The following is a 20,108-nucleotide window of genomic DNA, read 5'->3' as shown; positions in this document are numbered from 1 at the left end:
TGGATATTAGACCTTTGTCAGATGTAGGGTTGGTGAAGATTTTTTCCCTGTCTGTAGGCTATGGCTTTGTTCTCTTGACCGTGTCTCCTGCCTTACAGAAACTTTTCAGCCTCATGAGGTCCCATTTATTAATGGTTAACATTAAGACCTGGGCCGTTGGTGTTCTGTTCAGGAAGTTGTCTCCTGTGCCAATATGTTCCAGGCTCTTCCCCACTTTTTCCTCGAAGTGACTTAGTGTCTCTGGTTTTATGTTGAGGTCTTTAATCCACTTGGATTTGAGTTTTGTGCAAGGTGACAAATATGGGTCCAGTTTCATTTTTTCACACATAGACCTCCAGTTAGACCAGCACCATTTGTTGAAGATGCTATCCTTTGTCCATTGAATGGATTTGGCTTCTTTGTCAAAAATCAAGTGACCATATGTGTGTGGATTCATATCTGGGTCTTCGATTCAATTCCACTGATCAACCAGCCTGTTGCTGTGCCAGTACCATGCTGTTTTAATTACTATTGCTTTATAGTACAGTTTGAGATCAGGTATGGAGATTCCTCCGGAGCACCTTTTATTGTACAAGATTGTTGTAGCTATTCTGGGTTTTTTGTTTTTCCATATGAAGTTCAGAATTGAACTTTCAATGTCTTTAAAAAAAAATTGTGTAGGTATTTTGATAGGGATTGCATTGAATCTGTAGATTACTTTTGGTAGGATGGCCATTTTTACTATGTTAATTCTCTCGATCCATGAGCAAGGAAGATCATTCCATCTTCTCAGGTCATCTTCAATCTCTTTCTTCAGAGTTTTGAAATTTTTTTCCAACAAGTCCTTCACTTGCTTAGTTAGGGTAACTCCTAGATATTTTATATTGCTTGTGGCTAATGTGAAGGGTGTGGTTTTCCTAATTTCTTCCTCTGCAAGCTCGTCATTTGTGTATAGGAAGGCTACAGACTTTTTTGAGTTAATTTTGTATCCAGCCAATTTGCTGAAGGTGTTTATCAGCTGTAGGAGTTCTCTGGTGGAATTTTGAGGGTCACTTATGTACACTCTCATATCATCTGCAAATAGGGATAATTTGACTTTCTCCTTTCCCATTTGGATACCCTTGATCTCCTTTTGTTGTCTTATTGCTCTGGTTAGAACTTCGAGTACTATATTGAAGAGATATGGAGAGAGTGGGCAGCCTTGCCGTGTGGGGAACTCTTATTTACATGAACGTAGCTAAGTATTTTGGGCCACTTGATTAACTGTAATTCATCTAATATTTACTAGGTGCTTACAATATACTAGATACTGTTCCAAGACATCACAGACACAGATCAAAACCTTATGTATAAGGAGTCTTCATTCTATGGCAGAAAACATGATACAATAAAGCAAAATCAGGAGAAATCAAGCAGTGGAAGGAATTATCTTAGGAGTAAAGGAAAACCTGGATGACAAGACATTTGAACAGAGGAAGTATGAATGAACAGTGAACATACAAACAGTCAGCACTGGACTTGGTGACAGGGCCTTGAGCAACAGGGGTCGGAGCAGAGAGAGAATATAAAGGAGTCAGAAGTCATCTTATGAAGCACACAGGAGGCTAAGATTAACATCTGATCTAATCACCACTGACTTTGAAATAGAATTTGCTGTGAGACAACTTACATTGTAGCTTCTGTAGAGACAAACTAGAGTGACTAGAGTAAATACGAGCAACTAATCAGCGTGTACTGCAATAGCAGTAATGCGATAATAGCTCAAATGAGCTTGCAGCGATGGATATGAGAACACGAACAGCTCTGGGCTTTCTGGCCTCGATAACAAGGGTAATGTTGGTGCCATTAACTAATGTGGAACATTCATCATCGGTGGGAAAAATGTGTGACTTCCATTGTGGATGTAGTGAGTTTTCTTGCTTTGTTAGTCCCTCGGGTAAAAATATTAAGTAGCTGGCAAAACAAAAGTATAACTAAAAGATAATTCTGCAGATGGCTTTGACTGACCCAGTTCATCCCCCTGTGTAGATGAAATTCTTAAAAATACTGCAAAATGTGATGGTAATGCAACTTCCTTAGGCGGTGTTCTAATCCCCTCCCCCCTTAGAAATTATATTCTGTAATGCCTTAAGTAAATCCCATTTCACTCCAATGTATAAATCTCTAATTAGGATGCTTCCCGAGGTTCCTCACTTGCAGGTTAACTGGACATATAGAAATGGGACTCCATCCTCCCATGACATCTTATCAAAGTCATGTGGAAAGGCCCACAATATAACCCAGGCTTTTTCATAATTACTACCTATTTGTAAGAAATTGATCTGACTCCCATAACTTGCTGAGTGACTTTGATACAGCAATAAATGAATATGCTTCACAGAACTAGGGATCCAGTTTGGTTTACTGAAAAAGTGCAAGTAGCTTTAGCCACTGATAAACAGCAGCACAGAACAGACATGTCTCACAGTTTGTAGATACAGATACATGGCTTGACATTTTAGGGAGAAAGACATAGTAAATTAGACCTAAGCTACTCTCTCCAGATGCTAATAAGCTCACTACATACATCTGATGCAGAGATGGAGGGAAAGTATACAATATGGAGTTCAGCATAAGATCAAGTTTTGGGGGAAATATATAACTTCATATCCCAAGTATTTAGAATTCTCAAAATTAAGTTGTCAGGTTCTGAGCCATCTGCAAGGGAAGTAAGACACAGTACAGGACTTACAGAATCAGACTAGAAGAGATAGGGAAAGGCTAGGAAAGATTTATGCAACCCGGCCAAGGTATTTTTGTCTGATAAAGGGAGGCTGTTCTGATTGCTCATCTCAATCATCAGCCCAGGAGATGGAGCTCTAGAAGTGCGTGTGGGGATTATCTTGACTAGGTTAACTGCGGTGGGAATGTCTACCCACTGAGGGTGGCTGGCTTCATTCCCTGAGCTGGTGCTCTGAACTGTACAAAGAGGAAAAAGTGAGATGAGCACAAGCATTCATCACTACTTGCTTCAAGGCTGAGTGCAATGTGAGCAGCCAATTCAACCTCTTGCTGCTGTAGTTTCCCTTCAGCTTTGAGCCAAGAATAAAACCTTTCTCCTTTAGGTTGCTTTCTCAGAGAGATATCCTATGAAGAGCAATAGAGAAAAAGCCTAAGACAGTAAACACTGACATTGTTACTCCTGTCAAGATGAGACACAAAGAAATGAATTCACTCTTCAGGGCTTTTGTAGAGAGAACACTACGATGATTACATTAGGATAACTACAGTGAGGGCACATTTTGAGTACCAGTGACCTTAGTTCCCCACAGCAGGATACATTATTTGCACTGTCAATTTGGCTGCTTATGAACGGAACACCACTACTGTCTGAGAGAGAAGAACAGACTCACTTCATACTACAAATTTCCCAAGGCCCAATAGGTTATTCAACAACAACAACAACCAAAAAACAAAACAAAACAAAACAAAAAACAAACAAAAAAACATGATCGCACAGATCGCACAGGCATAATTGGTTGATAATTGAAAACCTGATATACTGATCCGAGGAGCACATAAACCCGGAGTGGTAAAACACATCTGTAATCTCAGCTAGTCCAACGTCATACTTAGCTACGTGGGTACAAACCACCTATTACAATACATGAGGACAACCTCTCTGATTAAAGACATTTAGGGCATGGGCACTACACTATCACACCAGGCTGACTGCTAACATCATTTGAACAAAACATCCAAGTATCCTAGATCCAGTCTAAATAAGAGTTTGCATTGGTGGAACCTATCTATAAAAATCATGTCCAATACCTTTTGCTCCTTACTCAAGCTGCGAATTTTAAACGGGGCTGTTTGAAGCATTCAACAAGTTAACAGTATAGGCACTGCTTTTAAAACCTTATGAATATGATATGCCTAATGGAATAAGATGTGTCTTCCACCTCCAGGAATGCTGACTGGAACCTGGCCAATGTCATGCCTGGAGACCCGGCAGATGATGGAATCCTGTACACTAGGTATGCCAGTGTATCTCAAGGTCTGAGCCTAAGAATGTGATGTAGCACTAGGCCTGGAGCCCACAGCTCTGTGCTAGGTATACCAGGGACCTACCCAGAGGTGAAATCAGTTTATGTCTATTATCATACAAAGGAGTCAGTATTCTTAAAGATGATAAAATACTGTGGCAGATATGGCAGCTGATTTTTCATCACTGTCACAGTCCTGGCAGTCCATTAAAATCATTCAATTTTCTCAAAAACTACATTTAAGACAACAGAGCTGCTGTAAACTTCAAAAGGAGCTATGTATGATTGTATGAAGCAAAGTTCCTGAAAAGAAGTTGTGCCTGGCTATGATTTAAAAAAACTTCAGGAAGGAGCTAGTGTCTGCAGACTGACAGATTGACTAAAATTTCAGTACTAGGGAGAGACTGGAGTTTTGTAGGTTCAGAAACTAAATGGTTTATCTTGGGCTACTTTTAGCCTTCTAGAACAGCCACACCTTGTCCCTCTCTGTATCTGAAATAACACCTTGTGACAATAATTAAAAACCTCTTAGAAACTATTAACTTAGCAGAACACTAGTTTCTACCAACCCAGGAATGAAGAATGCCTTCAAATAGCTTCCTGGGTTTACAGATCAGCTACCTCCCACATCATTGTACCTGTCTGTCTCTACTGTACTCATCAATGTATTACAAACTTGCTTTGATTTATGACTTTCCTTGCTCTGTAAAACTATAAAAACACTGTGAAACCGCTTCCACATTGGAACATGGAATTTGGGGAGCCTAAATCTGTGTTCCTAGGCCATGGTCACTCAAAATACTTCCAGAATGAATTCTCTGTTTCTTCTAAGATGAGAGTTGTGGCTGGGTGGAGTAGCAGACACCTTTATAATCCCAGCACTTGGGAGGTATAGACAGATAAGACTCCCAGGTTTGAGGCCAGTTTGGTACACAGAACCAGTTCAAGGAGAGCCAGGGCTGCCCACCACTCCAAACACAAACACTCACAAAGATGAGAGTTATGGTTTTTACATGAACAACTGCCACCACCTCTTGTTGAAAAACAAGCAGAGGAAGCTCAGAAGCTGGCCCTCCACTTGCTTTTTGTATCTTTTGTAACAGAACTTGGACCACCTCCATCTGAGCCAAGTAAGTACTCTAGGCAGACAGGATCATTCCTATCATCCTGCATGTGATGTAGGTACATGTGTTCTTTCTGGGGCTCAACAATGCTGCACTGTTATCTAGCAAGGTGTTGTGACCTAATTGGAGACAAATTTCCTCCAGTCTTGGGGCTGGCCTTAGGCAACGGATATGTATTTGCCTTGCTAAGAGGATTTCTCTGGGCCACAGTAGCGAAGGCAGGACAATTTTGTAGCTGCCCTGGACTAGCTGAAATCTCCTCTTTCTGGATTATGGTCCCAGTAAATGGCCGAGGAATTTGTTGGGAGTGCAACATGCTGAGTTATGAAGGGCTTGGTCCTCCAGTCCTCCTCCTCCAGCAACTGGACATCATTTAGAGTAGCGCCTCAAATAACTGTGGGATATAAAAGCCAGGCAAGAAGCTTCCTAACAGCCTATGACTAAGAGTCCTAATTCCCCTGGTGAACTTTTTCTAAGCCTGAGAAAATCACCTCACAAATCCTAGACTATTGCTGTCCTCTAGTAGTAAACTTGAGCCCACTTCACAAGATAGCTCATGTATATGCACTTCCTGTCTTACATGACGTCTTTTCAAACGAGCTGATAGCCAGTATGCAGTCAAATGTCTCACAGAGTTAATGGATTTGAAAGCATGAAACTGAATGTATTTAGAGCTACAAGAGTAAGGGAGCTCTCCTCAGAAGCAAGTGTAAATAGAAGATGTCTATACTCTAGCCTGGGGCATGCTAACATTTACAGATCACAAATAAAGGATACAAAAAGGACAAAGGGGGGCGGGGAGGGAGAACAATCTAGTAACTCCATGTTGAAGCTAAATGACCATGCAAAAATAAGGAGGGAATGAGCCAAAAAATAAATAAATAAAAATAAAATCAAAACCACATTTGTATGGTTGAGTATGACAAACAGAACTGTCATAACATTTACTCTGCTTTGACATTTTACTTAAAACTTTCTTATTGCTTATATTTATAATTATTTTATATATAACAGTATCTGATAGGACAGCATTAAGAAACATTTTGTTTTCTTGACTTTGAAACAATGATGTCTACTTTCAGTCACCCAATGAACTCATCCTTGAAACACTTGTGTGGTCTATCGCATACATCACCATTGAGACTTAACTTCCTGTCATATGACAGACCTATTTACAGCCCTTGCGAAGGCTGCCCCCTCTAATTTTACCCTCCTTTACTCATTTCCATCCTATTCTCACTGTCTCCCATCAGTTTCTGAATCACAAATGTTCCTCATATTGAAGCCAAAGCTGATCTCCAACTGGTATCTCAGCCTCCTGAAGTGCTCGGATTAGAGGTCTAAGCTACTCTATCTCCACTGCACTTTCACCACCAGTGTCTATTTAGTATATTTTATTAATTATTCCAAGTAAAACCAAACTCCTCCTCCAATTTCTCCTATATTATATCATTGATCAGTTACTATCTCTATCCTTTGTTTTTCAAGGAAATATATCTTAAGAATTATTTTATTTACTGGCCATGATGGGTCACACCTATAATGCTAGTGATCATGAGGCTATTACAGGAGAATCACATCAGTCTTCAGCACACAGGAATTGTAGAACAGCCTGGAGTAGAGTGGGAGCCTTTAAAAAATAAGAATAAAAGGAAGAGGGGAGGTGCGGGTTACCAGGCAGAGCTCAATTGGAGAGTTCTGCCTAGCACGAATGAAACTCACATAAACTGGGCATGACAGTGTACCCCTGTAATCCTAGCGCTTGGGAGGTATAGTCAGGAGACCGGAAGTTCAAGACCATTCTTAGCTATAAGGGTGTTTGGGTAGTCTGTGGTGGGGTTAGGACTCAACCTTAAAGAAGTGGAAAGGAAATCATTTAGACTCACTCATGTACTTTTCTGCAGTCAATCTGTAAGTATCATGTGGCCACACTGTAACCAGGCTTGCACTTGGCCTTGAGAACACTTAGGGGCACAAGCTCCCTTCTACCCATTCTCTTTTCCCACCTTATTTCATCACATCAGTTATCACTGTACAACAACTATATATTTTACTTACTTTAACATTTCTCCAACTGTACCCAAAAGACAGAGATTTAAAAAATTATTTCTTCCCACTCTTGTCTTCCTGACCTACGCAACTGTACGTAAGCTATGGCAGACTCTGTGGTGAGCAGCTGGACAAATGAACATTACTCTATGAACAGACTGGACAAATGAACAGCTGTGGCAGACTCTATGGTGAGCAGCTGGACAAATGAACAGCTGTGGCAGACTCTGTGGTGAGCAGCTGGACAAATGAACAGCTGTGGCAGACTCTGTGGTGAGCAGCTGGACAAATGAACAGCTATGGCAGACTCTGTGGTGAGCAGCTGGACAAATGAACAGCTATGGCAGACTCTGTGGTGAGCAGCTGGACAAATGAACAGCTATGGCAGACTCTGTGGTGAGCAGCTGGGCAAATGAACAGCTGTGGCAGACTCACTCTGTGAGCAGCTGGACAAATGAACAGCTATGGCAGACTCTGTGGTGAGCAGCTGGACAAATGAACATTACTGGGAGTAACTCTTATTTGCTTACCTCAGCCATGGTTTTTTCTAGCTCTTTGAGTTTGGTTTCTTCACCAGCCAGGTTTTTCTTCTTGAGATCAAATGCACTTTGAGATTTAGTATTAACTCTCTGAGCCTCGGCAAAAGCCTCCTCTAAAGATCGCAGTATGCCTCCAGTCTCCTGCAACCAACGTACACAGTTCCCATCACTTAATCTGTTCAGTTACAGCTCTCTGCTGTGCTCTCTATGATGTACTTGCCTGTCACAGCTACATTACTGCTTTAGATTAACAAAACAGTGTGGAAAACACTGCCCAGTGAATCCAAAATCATGGGATAGTTTATCTAATTGTTCTGACCTTATCTTTTCTTTTCTCCAGTTCTTCTATTTCACAATTGAGAGCCTTTATTTTTTTTTCATTCTCTGACAATACTTCTTGAAGCTTTAGTATTTTATCCTGCATCTCCTTTAGCTCCCCAGCTGAGCGCTCCTTGGTATCTTCGGCCAGCAAAAACTGATAAGCAATATATAAACGACTCAAATGCTCTATTTCTCGCATTACTTTTTGGTACTCCAAGTAAGAAGATCTTTCCTGAAAGAAAAGTCACAATAAAGAATAATTCAAAAATCATACTTTTAAAACAGATTTGGGGAGAACCTCAGTATAGCAAACTTGAATCAAATTTCTCTTTACATGGTTTGATAGTTTAAATTGTTAGAAACTGGCTTTTAAAACAATATCCCATCTCTAAGGAATCCTATACGGCCATTTCTATTTTTTGTAAAATATGATCAAGCAGCTGGGATGAACAAGGAAATGTGTCCCCAAGGCTCATAACCTGGTGGCAGCACAAGTCTGTAAGGTGCATGTGCCCACAGAACTCCCACGTACTACAACTACTTGGTCCCGCGCTGCAGAAGCTGATTGGCATACGGAACCACAGCAGCAGCACAGCAGCACAGCAGCATAAGCTGCAGATAAAGAAACATTCACAGTAGCTTTACTGCCTCTCCCTGCTACAGATTTAGCCAGGGTGGGGAAAAGGGATCTGAAGGCTAGGTTTCAACTTTTAATCTAATTTGCCACAGTTTTTCCGAATTATCTACACTATAAAGAGTTAAACACTACCAAACTGTAATGAGCGCTTAGGAAGTCTTAAGTGGGTAAAGCCAATGTGCTCTACACTTTTACTTAAGCACTGCCAGTTTTATGATGCCTGGGACTGCACATGTTATACAGAGAACCCAATCTTACTGCAAACATTCTACATCAACTGTGATAATTACTGTGATAGCTATCATTATACTGAAAGGAATTCACTGACAATGACCAATATTAAGAGTTCTATCTTTTAAAATGCTGTAGTAAATTCTAACTGAAGCTGGATTTGCTGTTCTTCAATAAAGTACTAAAACCTGCCTGAACCTACCTAAGCGTCTGAAGAGCATTCTCTGACAGCACTATGATGTAGCAGAGGACATTTATACCCACCGTGGCAGAGGGCGGCATTATAGAGCACTAATTTGAATGCATTTCATCCCAGAGAGAAACTCCAAAGAAATGGTAGTCACTTCCTCAGTACTTATCTAACCTAGGATCTGTAAGCAACTCTGAGACCCATCCTACCTACATAACAAAAATACAGCATTACCTCTTTTAACTTTTGGATAGTTGGAGTAATCTCTTCTTCCAATATCTGGAAAACAAAAGAAGTCAATATTCTCAGTACGTCACATTCTGATACAGACACATCTAAGTGGTTGGTCTGTGTTTTAAGACACAGCGAACAGAACTGAGAAAAAAAAAGTTTCTTGCTTTACAACATAGACTTCCCAATGTGAGGCTCTTCTCCATGACTGCTGCAAGTTGCTTAGTTACCGTTTTTATCTCTTTCAGCTTGGCCTCCTTCTTTTCTATAGTTTTCTGGGCAGCAGTTTTTTTGTACTCGTACATCCTGGTTCCAGCAGCTTCCTCGATCATGGATAGTATCTGGAATAACAATTGTATTAAGAACTCAAAGCAATGTGTCTCACTGGAACTTAACATTAATTACCGACACACAGATCTCCACGAAGCCTCACTGCATCACATGTACCATGCTGTACGTCGTCAGCCAGGTGAAAACATGCATGTGACCATGACATTTAACTTTAAAAATATTTATGATTTCACTCTTATTCCTGAATCAAGCCTTCCACTACACTAATTTCCCAATGTTTATCTCTTCTGAATTTGAAGCTATTGATTCTTAATTTCCTTCCAATATAAATCTAAAAAACGCAATTAAAAAGAAAGTAGCCCTACTCCGCTTTTATTTTTCAGGTTTGCTCTTAAATCTGTTTTACAGTGGACTTTAATTTTTTATTCCAAGGCTGAAGCATGGCGTAACATTTGCTTACTGACTAAGGCACATGCATTAAGAGTAGTGACATGTAATTTTCCCTATGCTTCCATATTGTTATTCAGAGTGTCCTATCCCATCTCTAATAACTGAACAGGCAATGCAAATGCATGCCAGCAACTTTTAACTGTTTCTACTCTTCTTCAATCGCAATCTCTACAGCATGGTTCTCAGGCCTCCTAATACTGTGACCGCTTAATGAAGTTCATGTGTGCCGACCCACAGCCATACAATTATTTTCATTGCTACTTCAAATTTGTTATTGTTAGGAATCATAATGTAAATACTGATATGCAGGATATCTGATATGTGACCCCCACAAAAGGGTCATTCAACCACCAAAAGGGTGTGACCCACAGGAGGAGAACCATCGCCCTAAAGGAGTCCTTCTCTTCTGATCCATTAGAAAATGCACGTTAGTCAGGTTTTAAATTAGCAATTCCTCACTAAGGCACTACCTGAAAGTGAACTTGACTTTATTTAAATACAGTAGTAACATGAATTATAATCTTTGTCTCTGAGCCGGGTGTGGTGGCGCATGCCTTTAATCCCAGCACTCAGAAGGCAGAGGCAGGCGGATCGCTGTGAGTTCGAGGACAGCCTGGTCTACAAAGTGAATCTAGGACAGCCACAGCTACACAGAGAAACCCTGTCTCGGAAAAAATAAACAAACAAAAAAACCAATCTTTGTCTTGTTTCAACAGCCAGAGTAAAAATTTCATTTCATCATATCAACTTCTTTCAAGGTAGTTGCAAGTTCTTTGCTTTACATAAAGTACCCTAGTAAAGAAACTAATTTCATACACATTTTTTTCTATCAAGTTTTTCCTTCGTAATTCTTCCCGACATAGAACACTAGTTAACTAAGTTGCGTTATACGGTCAAGATCTGTTAACTATGGGCATAGTGCTAAATGTGATGCTATTTTATGAATTTTCAGACAAGGCTTCCAAACATTTTAATTCTAGAAACTACTTTCAAAAACTGATTGCTTAGAAAATTAAAAAAAAAAAAAAAAAAAAGAAAAAGAGTACTTATAGTTATAATTTTCTGCTGTTCACAGCAGTACTCTTACCTCCGGTGGTTTCATATTTAATACTTTTGTAATTCTGCCCTGAAAAGAAAACAGCAGATTTAGAATAACTACAATAATCTATAGAAAAATGTTACCTAAGTAGGTCATTCAATGTTTAAGTGGAAGCTGATATAACTCACTCATCAGTGTGACATAAATTAAGTTATTAAATGATACAAAGTACACAGGTTAAGTCTGGACATTTCTGAGAGGGTCACTAATAAAAATGTAGACTATGAGATTTTAAAATAGGTTGTTTGTTAAGTATTTCTTGATTAATTTTTAAACCCTGCAATATATCATCAAAAAGCAGACCATCTGATTCCAGGTCTGCAGTGAAACTGCTTTCCCAGTGGCAGGAAATTGTCACTGCATTCATTTCTAAAACCAATCTACCCAGGCCTCAGATTATAGTCACCACTTAGAGTCACTTGAAAGTAAGCTGTCAGCTTTGAAGCCAGACTGCAGTGAATACAGTTTTATTTTAGTTAGTTGAGTATGGCCCTCACAGTTCCTGTATTACGGCTTTAACCACCAATGCAACACTGTCGAGAGCTGGGACTTGATGATATCTGCTTAGTGACAAGAGCAGCGATATTCAGAGTGGGCTTTTATAAAGCGCAGAGCAAAAAGCGAATCAGCCACACTGCTTCCCTCATTCTCTTCCCCATGATCCCCCAGTGCCACGACAGCCTTGAAGACTGATTTTTCATTGCCTTTCACAAGGTTTCTTGCCCATTGCTAATGAGCTCCATTGCTGTGTGCCTAAGGCAAGGCTGAAACACCACAGGGGAACAGCATGGCAGAGGAAAGGTGCTTCTCTCATGGGGTCCAGGGAACAAAGAGAAATGTGCCTTACAACTCCAGTTTCTCCCGTGAGACCGCCACTGTCCACAGTTAATACCCTTCTAACAGCCCAATGGTAAGTGCATCAGTGATTGGGCAAGTAACTAGGTTTCTGTTATCCTGATCCGATCATGACCCTCTAGCCCTACCTCTGAAGGTTTCACTGAGGATGATGCCTTCAACTCATGAACCCTGCCGGGGAATACTTCACATCAAAACCGTAAAATTATTATCTTATTTTAATAAGATTAGTTTTAAAGAATTTTAAAAGTTCAAGAATAAAGCATAAACAAAACAAAAACCCTAATAGCTAAAATTCAGAAAATACAAATAAAAATGGAAATAGAAAACAGATATAAAGTAAAATTCCACAATTCTTTTATGTAATAAGCTAAAAATAAAAGGTAGTAAAACTATTATGAAAACTACAAGATACCTGCATGATGAGAAAGTGAGGGTTGTTAACGTTCAGGCCAACAGAACAAAAGAGATCCTGGACTCTGGTGTTATTGGCATTCACTCCATTGATTAAATATTTATTTCTGCCACCAATAACCACCTAAAAAGGAAGTATTTAACAACTTTTAAACATACAAGAACACTTTGTGCCAAAATAATAAAGCAGAGTCTATTACCTTGCGCTATTCTGTATAATGGCACATCCAATCCTGGGTAAATAGTAAATGCGTGTCATAGTCAAAAGGAATATTGATTTGGGTTAGGACAGCTCAGGTACTTTCACTAACTAGTGAATGTAATTATGCATAAGCCTCTTAACCTGCATTGGACTATGTATATTAGGTCAATTCTAACTTTATTTTCCCAGTTATACATATATTTTCCTTTCCTGATCACTTCTAAAATTGACAATACTTAGAGGTTAATATCTGTCTTACATTTTCCAATGGGAACAGAAGATAGTAAAAGCTAAAGACATGGATTTTTGGTATGAATTCTTTTTCATTTTGGTTTCTCTGTGTAGCCTTGGCTGTCCTGGATTTCACCTTGCAGACAAAGCTGGCCTCAAACTCATATCGATCCTCCTACCTCTGCCTTTGCCTCCCTGAGGGCTGGGATTAAAGGCGTAGACGACACCAGCAGCTTTGTAATGAATGCTTGACAAAACTATAAAAGGAGTTCATTATTAAAATGAAGTTTGATAACTTCAATGGAAGAGAATAATAACTCTTCAGCTTGGCCCATCATAACATTCTAGACTCTGTCAGATTTTACAATAATTCCAAATTGTCAGTTAGAGTATGACAGACGCCATCTTGAATTTCTAAAAGAGACTTGCTTCTCAGTATATACACCTCCCCGAATCCAACAACCTCCACTATATATCAATAACTAATAAATGCTGAATAAAGTTCATTTACTCTCTTTACAGGATTATTAGGTTGGGAGGCCTAATAATGAAAGAAAGGTCCATGAATGAAACAAAGAATGTATTAAAATAAACTCTGGTAAGAATATAGTCTCATAACCCAAACAAAGAGAAAACACGTAGCTTAAATATGAATGTGGAGACAACTCCTAAAAAGCAGCTGTTTATGCCTACCTAAAAACCTGACAAAGAACCGAATTCTGTCAAGTCTAGCCAAACAAAATCAGAAGCTTGATAAAATAAAGGAGAAAATCTATGTTAGCAAAATGCTAAGATGGAAAGTGAGGTTTAATAGAATTTATAAAATTAGAATTAGTTCTATATTTGTAGTTAATTAAATTAATTACATAATTAATTTATAATTATATAAATTATTTTTATAAAAATAGAATAAAAACAAAGCTGAAAGCACTTACTATAGAAAAAAATTATGAACTAATGAAAGGCCTTTCATGATTGTAAAAGAATAGCAGTAATGGAATTAGTAATGACACACAGAGCAAAATGCAGAGTGGTTTCAAGTCATGGTATGCACACTGAAATGCAGGCTTGGGAAAAATCGCTAGAGTATTGAAAATGAAGAAATACCTCTTTTGTTTATACCTGTTTTTACTAGCTCTTTCGGTCACACTCAATCTGAGGTCACATAGTTAAAATTACATGTGTGTGAGCAGGAGGGAGCACATACTTGGTGTGGTTAGACAGATGAAGGAACTGGAAATAAGTTCAGTGAAAGCCCTGGTCAAGCTCCACTTAGAAACTATTTGGACCCACAGACAACTTAAATATTGAAATACATGAAAAAACCAGATCTCATCTTGCAAGTCTCAAGAGAACCAAGATTAACTCATAAAACTTTGTTAACAGACTTCTGCTGAATTTAAGATCAGTTTTTAATAAACTTCTCTACAAAACCAGAATAGAAAGCGAGATCTGAGGTAACAGGAAGAGTTCGCAGGGAAAAAAGATGCAAACACGGCATGGCTTAAGTCCTTTCTAATCATAGCTGAATGCTTACATGAGATGGAAGACTCCCAAGATCTCTTTCCATTCTCTTAAAGATGAGACACCTAATGGAGGCACTAGCAAACACACAGTTCATTATTGACTAGAGCAACAGTGTGCAGATATTCTAAAGGATTCCAGCCAGTATTCAGAAGCTTTGCTCATCAACATGGTCACAGGCAGCTTTCACTGAGCCAAACACCGCATTAAACTTGAAAAGTTTGCAAGGTGGTTACATAGCAATTTCCTCCAGAGACAACATTCTATTTTGGAGAGCTCCTTCTGACCCCAACACACACACACACACACACACACACACACACACCTGAGCTGCAAAGATTCTTGAGAGGAGAAAAGCTGTGAAGAAGACTGAGAGCTGTCTGGAAGAGTTTTCGAGCAACTTGGGCACTCTCCAACCTGCTGAGCTGCCTACAGGCTGTGCAGTGTGCTCCAGGTTCCATGCTTTATGAGCTGCCACCCACATTGGATGACACAACTGTCTCTGAGTCATTTCTACTCCTGTAACTAACTCCTTATCCCAAATCCTGTACGTAACCGTAGGACAATTCATTGACTCACTAAGTTGAACTTCGGCTGCATCCATTCTTTGTTGTCGGTTCACTATCTGGGGTGAGTAGATCCCCGGAGAAAGAGTGCCTGTCATACAATGTAAGTTTCCAGATACTTTGCACTACTCACCTGTCTTGTTACTGTGATTTCATCATGAGCTTCAAATCCTAACGGACTTTGCTTTTTGTCAGAATTATCAAAAGTGATTGAAACAGAGGCTTTGGTAATTCCAGCCTGCCCATTTTTATAAACTAGATCTTGTAAATTAGAAGCTCGCACCTATAATTAAAGAAGGAAAGTTCACTGACAGAACTTCATACTGTACAAGAGCAGCATTAAAAACACATGTCCTGCTTAGGAACCCCCCCACCTGTGTGGTATTAAGTGAGAACAGGCAGTCACATCCATCAGACAATAACCTATAATACATATCTTTTTCAATAAAACTTTCTATTCTGAATTGATTTTTACTTACTTAACAAAGGTATATTTGCAAAACTCAAGGAAGTAGTGTCTATGAACTTTACTAGCTATCCCACCCATTAGTATGCTCTAAAAAGGGCACTGAAAGGCTAAAGTGAAGGGACTGGTATTGGCTCAAAGATACCCCAAGACCAAGTTCTCAGCACAAAGGAGATTTATTTGCCCAAGAGGAAGAAAGGGCAAGGAAGGGAATAAGAAAAAAAGGCAAAGACAGGAGATAAACAATGAAGAGAAAGAAAAATGGAACAAGGGGAACGTGCATTTGCCCTGAAAGGGGGGCCTCCCTCTGCCCCCCCCCAACAAAGGACTGTCCCTGATAGAAAGGAGACAGATGTGGCCCATAGGCAAATGACAGTATATAAACATAAAAGGGAAAAACATCATGTTAGGGTGAGTTGGTTAAGTCTGAATGAGCATTTTAATTAGGTGAATCAAAGGAGGCTTTTGATAGCTGGACCTTAGATAGCCTCAGCAGGAGGGAGTGGCCAAATAAGGAAAGGAACCTTGGGAGCTAGTTTTAGCAATGTCATCTAATGGTTTTGAGCAAGACAGAGGGAATGCAATGCAGGAGAAGGATTAGGCCTGCCAGAGCCCTGTTTCCATCATCAGGCCAGCTAGTGTTCCTTCCGGAAAAGCAGGTATACATCTGGACTGAGAACACTTGAAGCAGCAGCACTGGTGTGAGTATTGCTCCCAATAGCCTAAGAGGACCAATGTGAGGCAGAGCGTCTAAGTTCCTATCAAGCACCTAAGGGACGGAAGAATAATAACAGCATTTTCTTAAATGGCTGCACTGCAACATAAGTCTGAGGAAGTACAAAAGTGCAAATTAAGAAAATCCAAAGTCTTCAAAGATCAGCAAAGACTCCTTGGCCAAACTTTACATAAACCAGGAAGGTTACACTGTACCTGAGACAGGTTGGAGATGCCTAGGAGAAAGCAGATGGAGTCCAATATATTGGATTTTCCACTACCATTTAGACCAGTGATAGCATTAAAGAGGGGGTCAAAACCATTGACTTCGGTCCTTTGTGCATAGGACTTGAATCCTTCGAGAATGATTGATTTAACATACATTTTCTATACTGTCTTGGGCTGGCAAGCCTGTTGGGGAACAAGCTCCAAGCCAGGCCTGCAGAAAAACACAAATAACGTCGTGTAAGTACAATGTAATCTGCCCCCCAAATCACAGTAAATATGATAGAATACAAAATATTGAGCAACGTTAAAATACACCTGCAAAACTACTTTATCTCCTAAAAACAGCTTCCTCGGATTTAAAAATATCCACCTGAGAGCCACTGCCTAAAAGTTAAACCACTGAACCCGGAAATCATCATCACTACTGTCCACTTTCCTAGGCTTGCATTGCACTGTAAAAATACTTAGTTAATAGACTATTGATTACTTCACATTCCATTCTCCTTGCCACAAATGCGCTTTTCTGGCGCTGGAATGGTTACTCCCTTTACTGCGCACGTTTTGACATAAATGTCCCCTCAGATGAGGACTTCTGGATCTCCCTAAGTAATGCACACACACACGTAAACCCATCCTCTCCTTCCCTTCCTCCACAGCAGTAAAAGATGACACGTAACAGCATTTATCTCTGTCCAACTCATCCTAAATTCCGCTATATACACCCCTGAACGCTCAACTCTGAGAACCCGAGTGGTTAGCAGGCATTAAGGACCAGGTGAATTCTTTCTACCCCCTGTTTTTAAATTCAGCTTTTTCTCGCTTCCCCAAGCCTTTCTTGATTCGGTTTACGGATAAAAAGCAGTCAATACCTCTAATAAACGCTTAGCGGTCCCTCCTTCAATCTCGTCCACCTCACCCCCGACCCCCGCGCCCCATCCACCGCCAGTACACCCGGCCGGGCCAAGGGCCGCGCTATGCATCCGCCACAAGCGGCCAGCCTGGGGAACCTGCAAAGTTCAGAGCCGACGCGAAGGTGGAGACCGAAGCCATCCGACCTGTATTCCGGCGCTACCAGGCGAACGCCAACATCCCGGGTACAGACCCGCCGCCGCAGCCCAACAACCGTGCCGGAACTGTTCCTTTGAATTTAGGCGCGAGCAAAAGACCCCACCTCCGAGGCAGCTGTCCCCTGGTGTTGCCTAGGATCTGCCTGACTGAAGCGCTTCACCTTTTTCCCCATTTAAAAACCACAGAAACAAACTAGAGGCAGTAAATAAACAGTATCGTGTAGCGGGATCATAACGCTGAGAGTATGAAAATTTCAAATAAAGATCTGTCGTGCTGACATAGCGTCAGGCATGCTCCAGGCAGCACCTTTGCCTAGGTCTGGGCCTCGCGCGTCGCTGGCTCCACCCACTTTCTGGTCCTTTCCGGCCAAGGGCTACAGTTCTGAGGCTCCGCCTCCTCAGAGTTCTCCCTTCCCGGAGGTTTCTGTAGCGAAACCGGAACCGGACAGAAACTTCTTCTGAGGTTTCTTTTTTCTTCAGACAATTGAGATTACTGGAAAAAATGGAGGGTGTTATTAATTGAATGAAAAAGCTCTGGGTTCGAAAAACAAAAAACGGTTCAAGTTTCCAGAGGGGACCCAAGGCCTGCATGCAATACTTGGTTAGGTTGCTGGTGTTATGCGTGTAGCTCGTGGGTTCCTTATGCCGAAAAGCTGTTTAATGATAAGCAATGACTGACCCAACAGCTCAAGAAATTTTGCTGAAGCTCCTTATGACAGTTTGTATTTTCAGGGTTCTTTGGATTTGGTAGTTGTGCTTCAAAGGCTGTCAAAAAAAAAAAAAAATCCTCAACAAACCTGGAATGCTAGCATTCTTAAGTTTTGTACAGAGGAGTACATAGAGTCACCAGGTTAAACGACTTGTGAGTGAAGAGACAGATTTTGTTCCCAGGCAGCTTAACTACAGAGCAAATGCTCCGAAAGCATCACCAGCATCACAATGCTAGTAATAGCTGATCCTGTCACTGATGTTAATGATTTCTTTAGAAAACAACAACAGGTGTTAGGGTTATTTATATTTGAGCATCAATACCAAGTTGAGGAGGGTTTCGCTTTCCTTTTTTAATTGAAAGTATGATTTTCAATATTCAATTTAAAACACCATATATTTTGACAAGTTTTCTCCTTCCCCAACTCCTCAGAATCTCTCCCACTTCCCCACCCACCCAAATCCACACACGTTCTTTTCTCTTTTTTATTAGAATGTAAACAGGCATCTAAAAAGATGATGATGATGATAAAATAGGATGAAAACAAACCAGAATAGGACAAATAAATGAGAAAAAAAAAAAAAACAAACAAAAAACAAAGACAAAGCATTAAACACACACACAGAGCCCATAAAAACAAAAACAGAAACCATAACTCAGCAAAAGATCTCTTAGGTTAAAAGAAAATGTCCAGCTAAAGTACTCTGAGACAAAAACCCTTTAAAAATGCTATTGAGTTCCTGCTATGTTGGCCATCTTTTGATGGGCACGGAGGCTGCTCTCAAGGGTGGATTGTATGCCCAGGGAGACTTCACTGGAGAAAACGTTTCCTTTGCAATCAGTTATTAATTGGATATAGCTTCTGGGTTAGGGTGGGGATTCTTTCTACGTACTTCCCCTCTCAGTGCTTGCTTAGAGCTGTGCAGTTCCCGCTCATGCTGCCACAGTCCCTGTGAGTTCATATGTGCATCAGTCCTGTTCTGTCTAGGAGACCTTGTTTCCTTAGATCCTTCCGTTCTCTCTAGCTCTGATGATCTTTCTTCTTCCTCTTCTGCAGGGTTCCCTGAGCCCCGAGGGGAGGGATTTGATGGAGACATACCATTTAGAACCAAGTGTTCCCTCTACGCGTTGTACAATCTCTCTTTGTTCTCATCTACTCTATGAGAAAGCTTCTCTGATGGTGGTTGAGCAATGTGAGTATTGCTGAATGCTGTTCGGAGTTTTCTTTTTTCTACATTCCTTTAGCAAACAGTAGTACTTGGTTTTCACCTAGATCCAGTTCCTGTCTACTCCTGTGTTTTTCATCACCCAGGCAGTGTTGGGCATGGATTCCATCTCATATAGTGGGCTTTAGTTTGAATCAGATAGTGGTTGGTTACTCCTACAACTTTTGCGTAGCTGTTGTACCAGCTTATTTTAGAGGCACGTCACTATTGTAGACCAGAGTTTTTGTAACTGGGTTGGTTTACCTTTCTTATACCCTTCTGGTAGTGTGCAGTGTACCTTCCCATACGATGAATACTATTCAGTAGGGGTGAAGGTTCTAGGTAGGCAGGAACTCAATATGTCTGTGTTGTTTAAGTTATGTAGCTGTTGTCTTCGGCATTAGGGTCTTACAGTCAGTTCTGGAGAGCAACCAATATTCCATGTTATTTAGGGGGTCCTATACAGTACACTGGGTGGGCAACTCCATTCAGTGTGCTTCATTCTCCGCACTAGAGGTATCACTTGGTGGTGAGAGATGTATAAGTGCTGCTTTGTCTCCCTCATTATTAGGTGATTCCAGTTTAAGTATCTTATTTTAAGAAGCTTCTACTGTATTAAGTTTCCCATAAGATCCCTCAAATGGCCCTTTGTTTTAAGTGGCCACACCCTGTATCCCCTCCTTTACCCTTCTTTTCTTCCTTCCTTCCTGTTTGATCCTCCTATTGCAGCTCCCCTTCACCTCCTGTCCATCCATACAAAT

The 20,108-nt window shown here is 40.5% G+C and overlaps 1 protein-coding gene across 1 annotated transcript in view; it reads right to left on the bottom strand.

Annotated features, from left to right (window-relative positions):
- Nucleotides 1-17,521, bottom strand: part of Smc2 (structural maintenance of chromosomes 2) — a 50,004-nt gene extending 32,483 nt beyond the window's left edge. Inside the window, exons 1-9 of the mRNA XM_051162072.1 lie at nucleotides 17,422-17,521; nucleotides 16,355-16,577; nucleotides 15,092-15,241; nucleotides 12,437-12,559; nucleotides 11,155-11,193; nucleotides 9,557-9,667; nucleotides 9,330-9,374; nucleotides 8,036-8,269; nucleotides 7,708-7,857 (exon numbers count right to left, since the gene is read on the bottom strand). Of these exons, the coding sequence (XP_051018029.1) occupies nucleotides 7,708-7,857; nucleotides 8,036-8,269; nucleotides 9,330-9,374; nucleotides 9,557-9,667; nucleotides 11,155-11,193; nucleotides 12,437-12,559; nucleotides 15,092-15,241; nucleotides 16,355-16,522 (1,020 nt within the window). The 5' untranslated portion in view covers nucleotides 16,523-16,577; nucleotides 17,422-17,521. The remainder of the gene's footprint in view (nucleotides 1-7,707; nucleotides 7,858-8,035; nucleotides 8,270-9,329; nucleotides 9,375-9,556; nucleotides 9,668-11,154; nucleotides 11,194-12,436; nucleotides 12,560-15,091; nucleotides 15,242-16,354; nucleotides 16,578-17,421) is intronic.
- Nucleotides 17,522-20,108: the final 2,587 nt, after the last annotated feature.

This window comes from Acomys russatus, chromosome 2 (assembly GCF_903995435.1).
Source record: "Acomys russatus chromosome 2, mAcoRus1.1, whole genome shotgun sequence".
NCBI lineage: Eukaryota > Metazoa > Chordata > Mammalia > Rodentia > Muridae > Acomys > Acomys russatus.
This window is presented reverse-complemented; position numbering and strand designations above follow the sequence as displayed.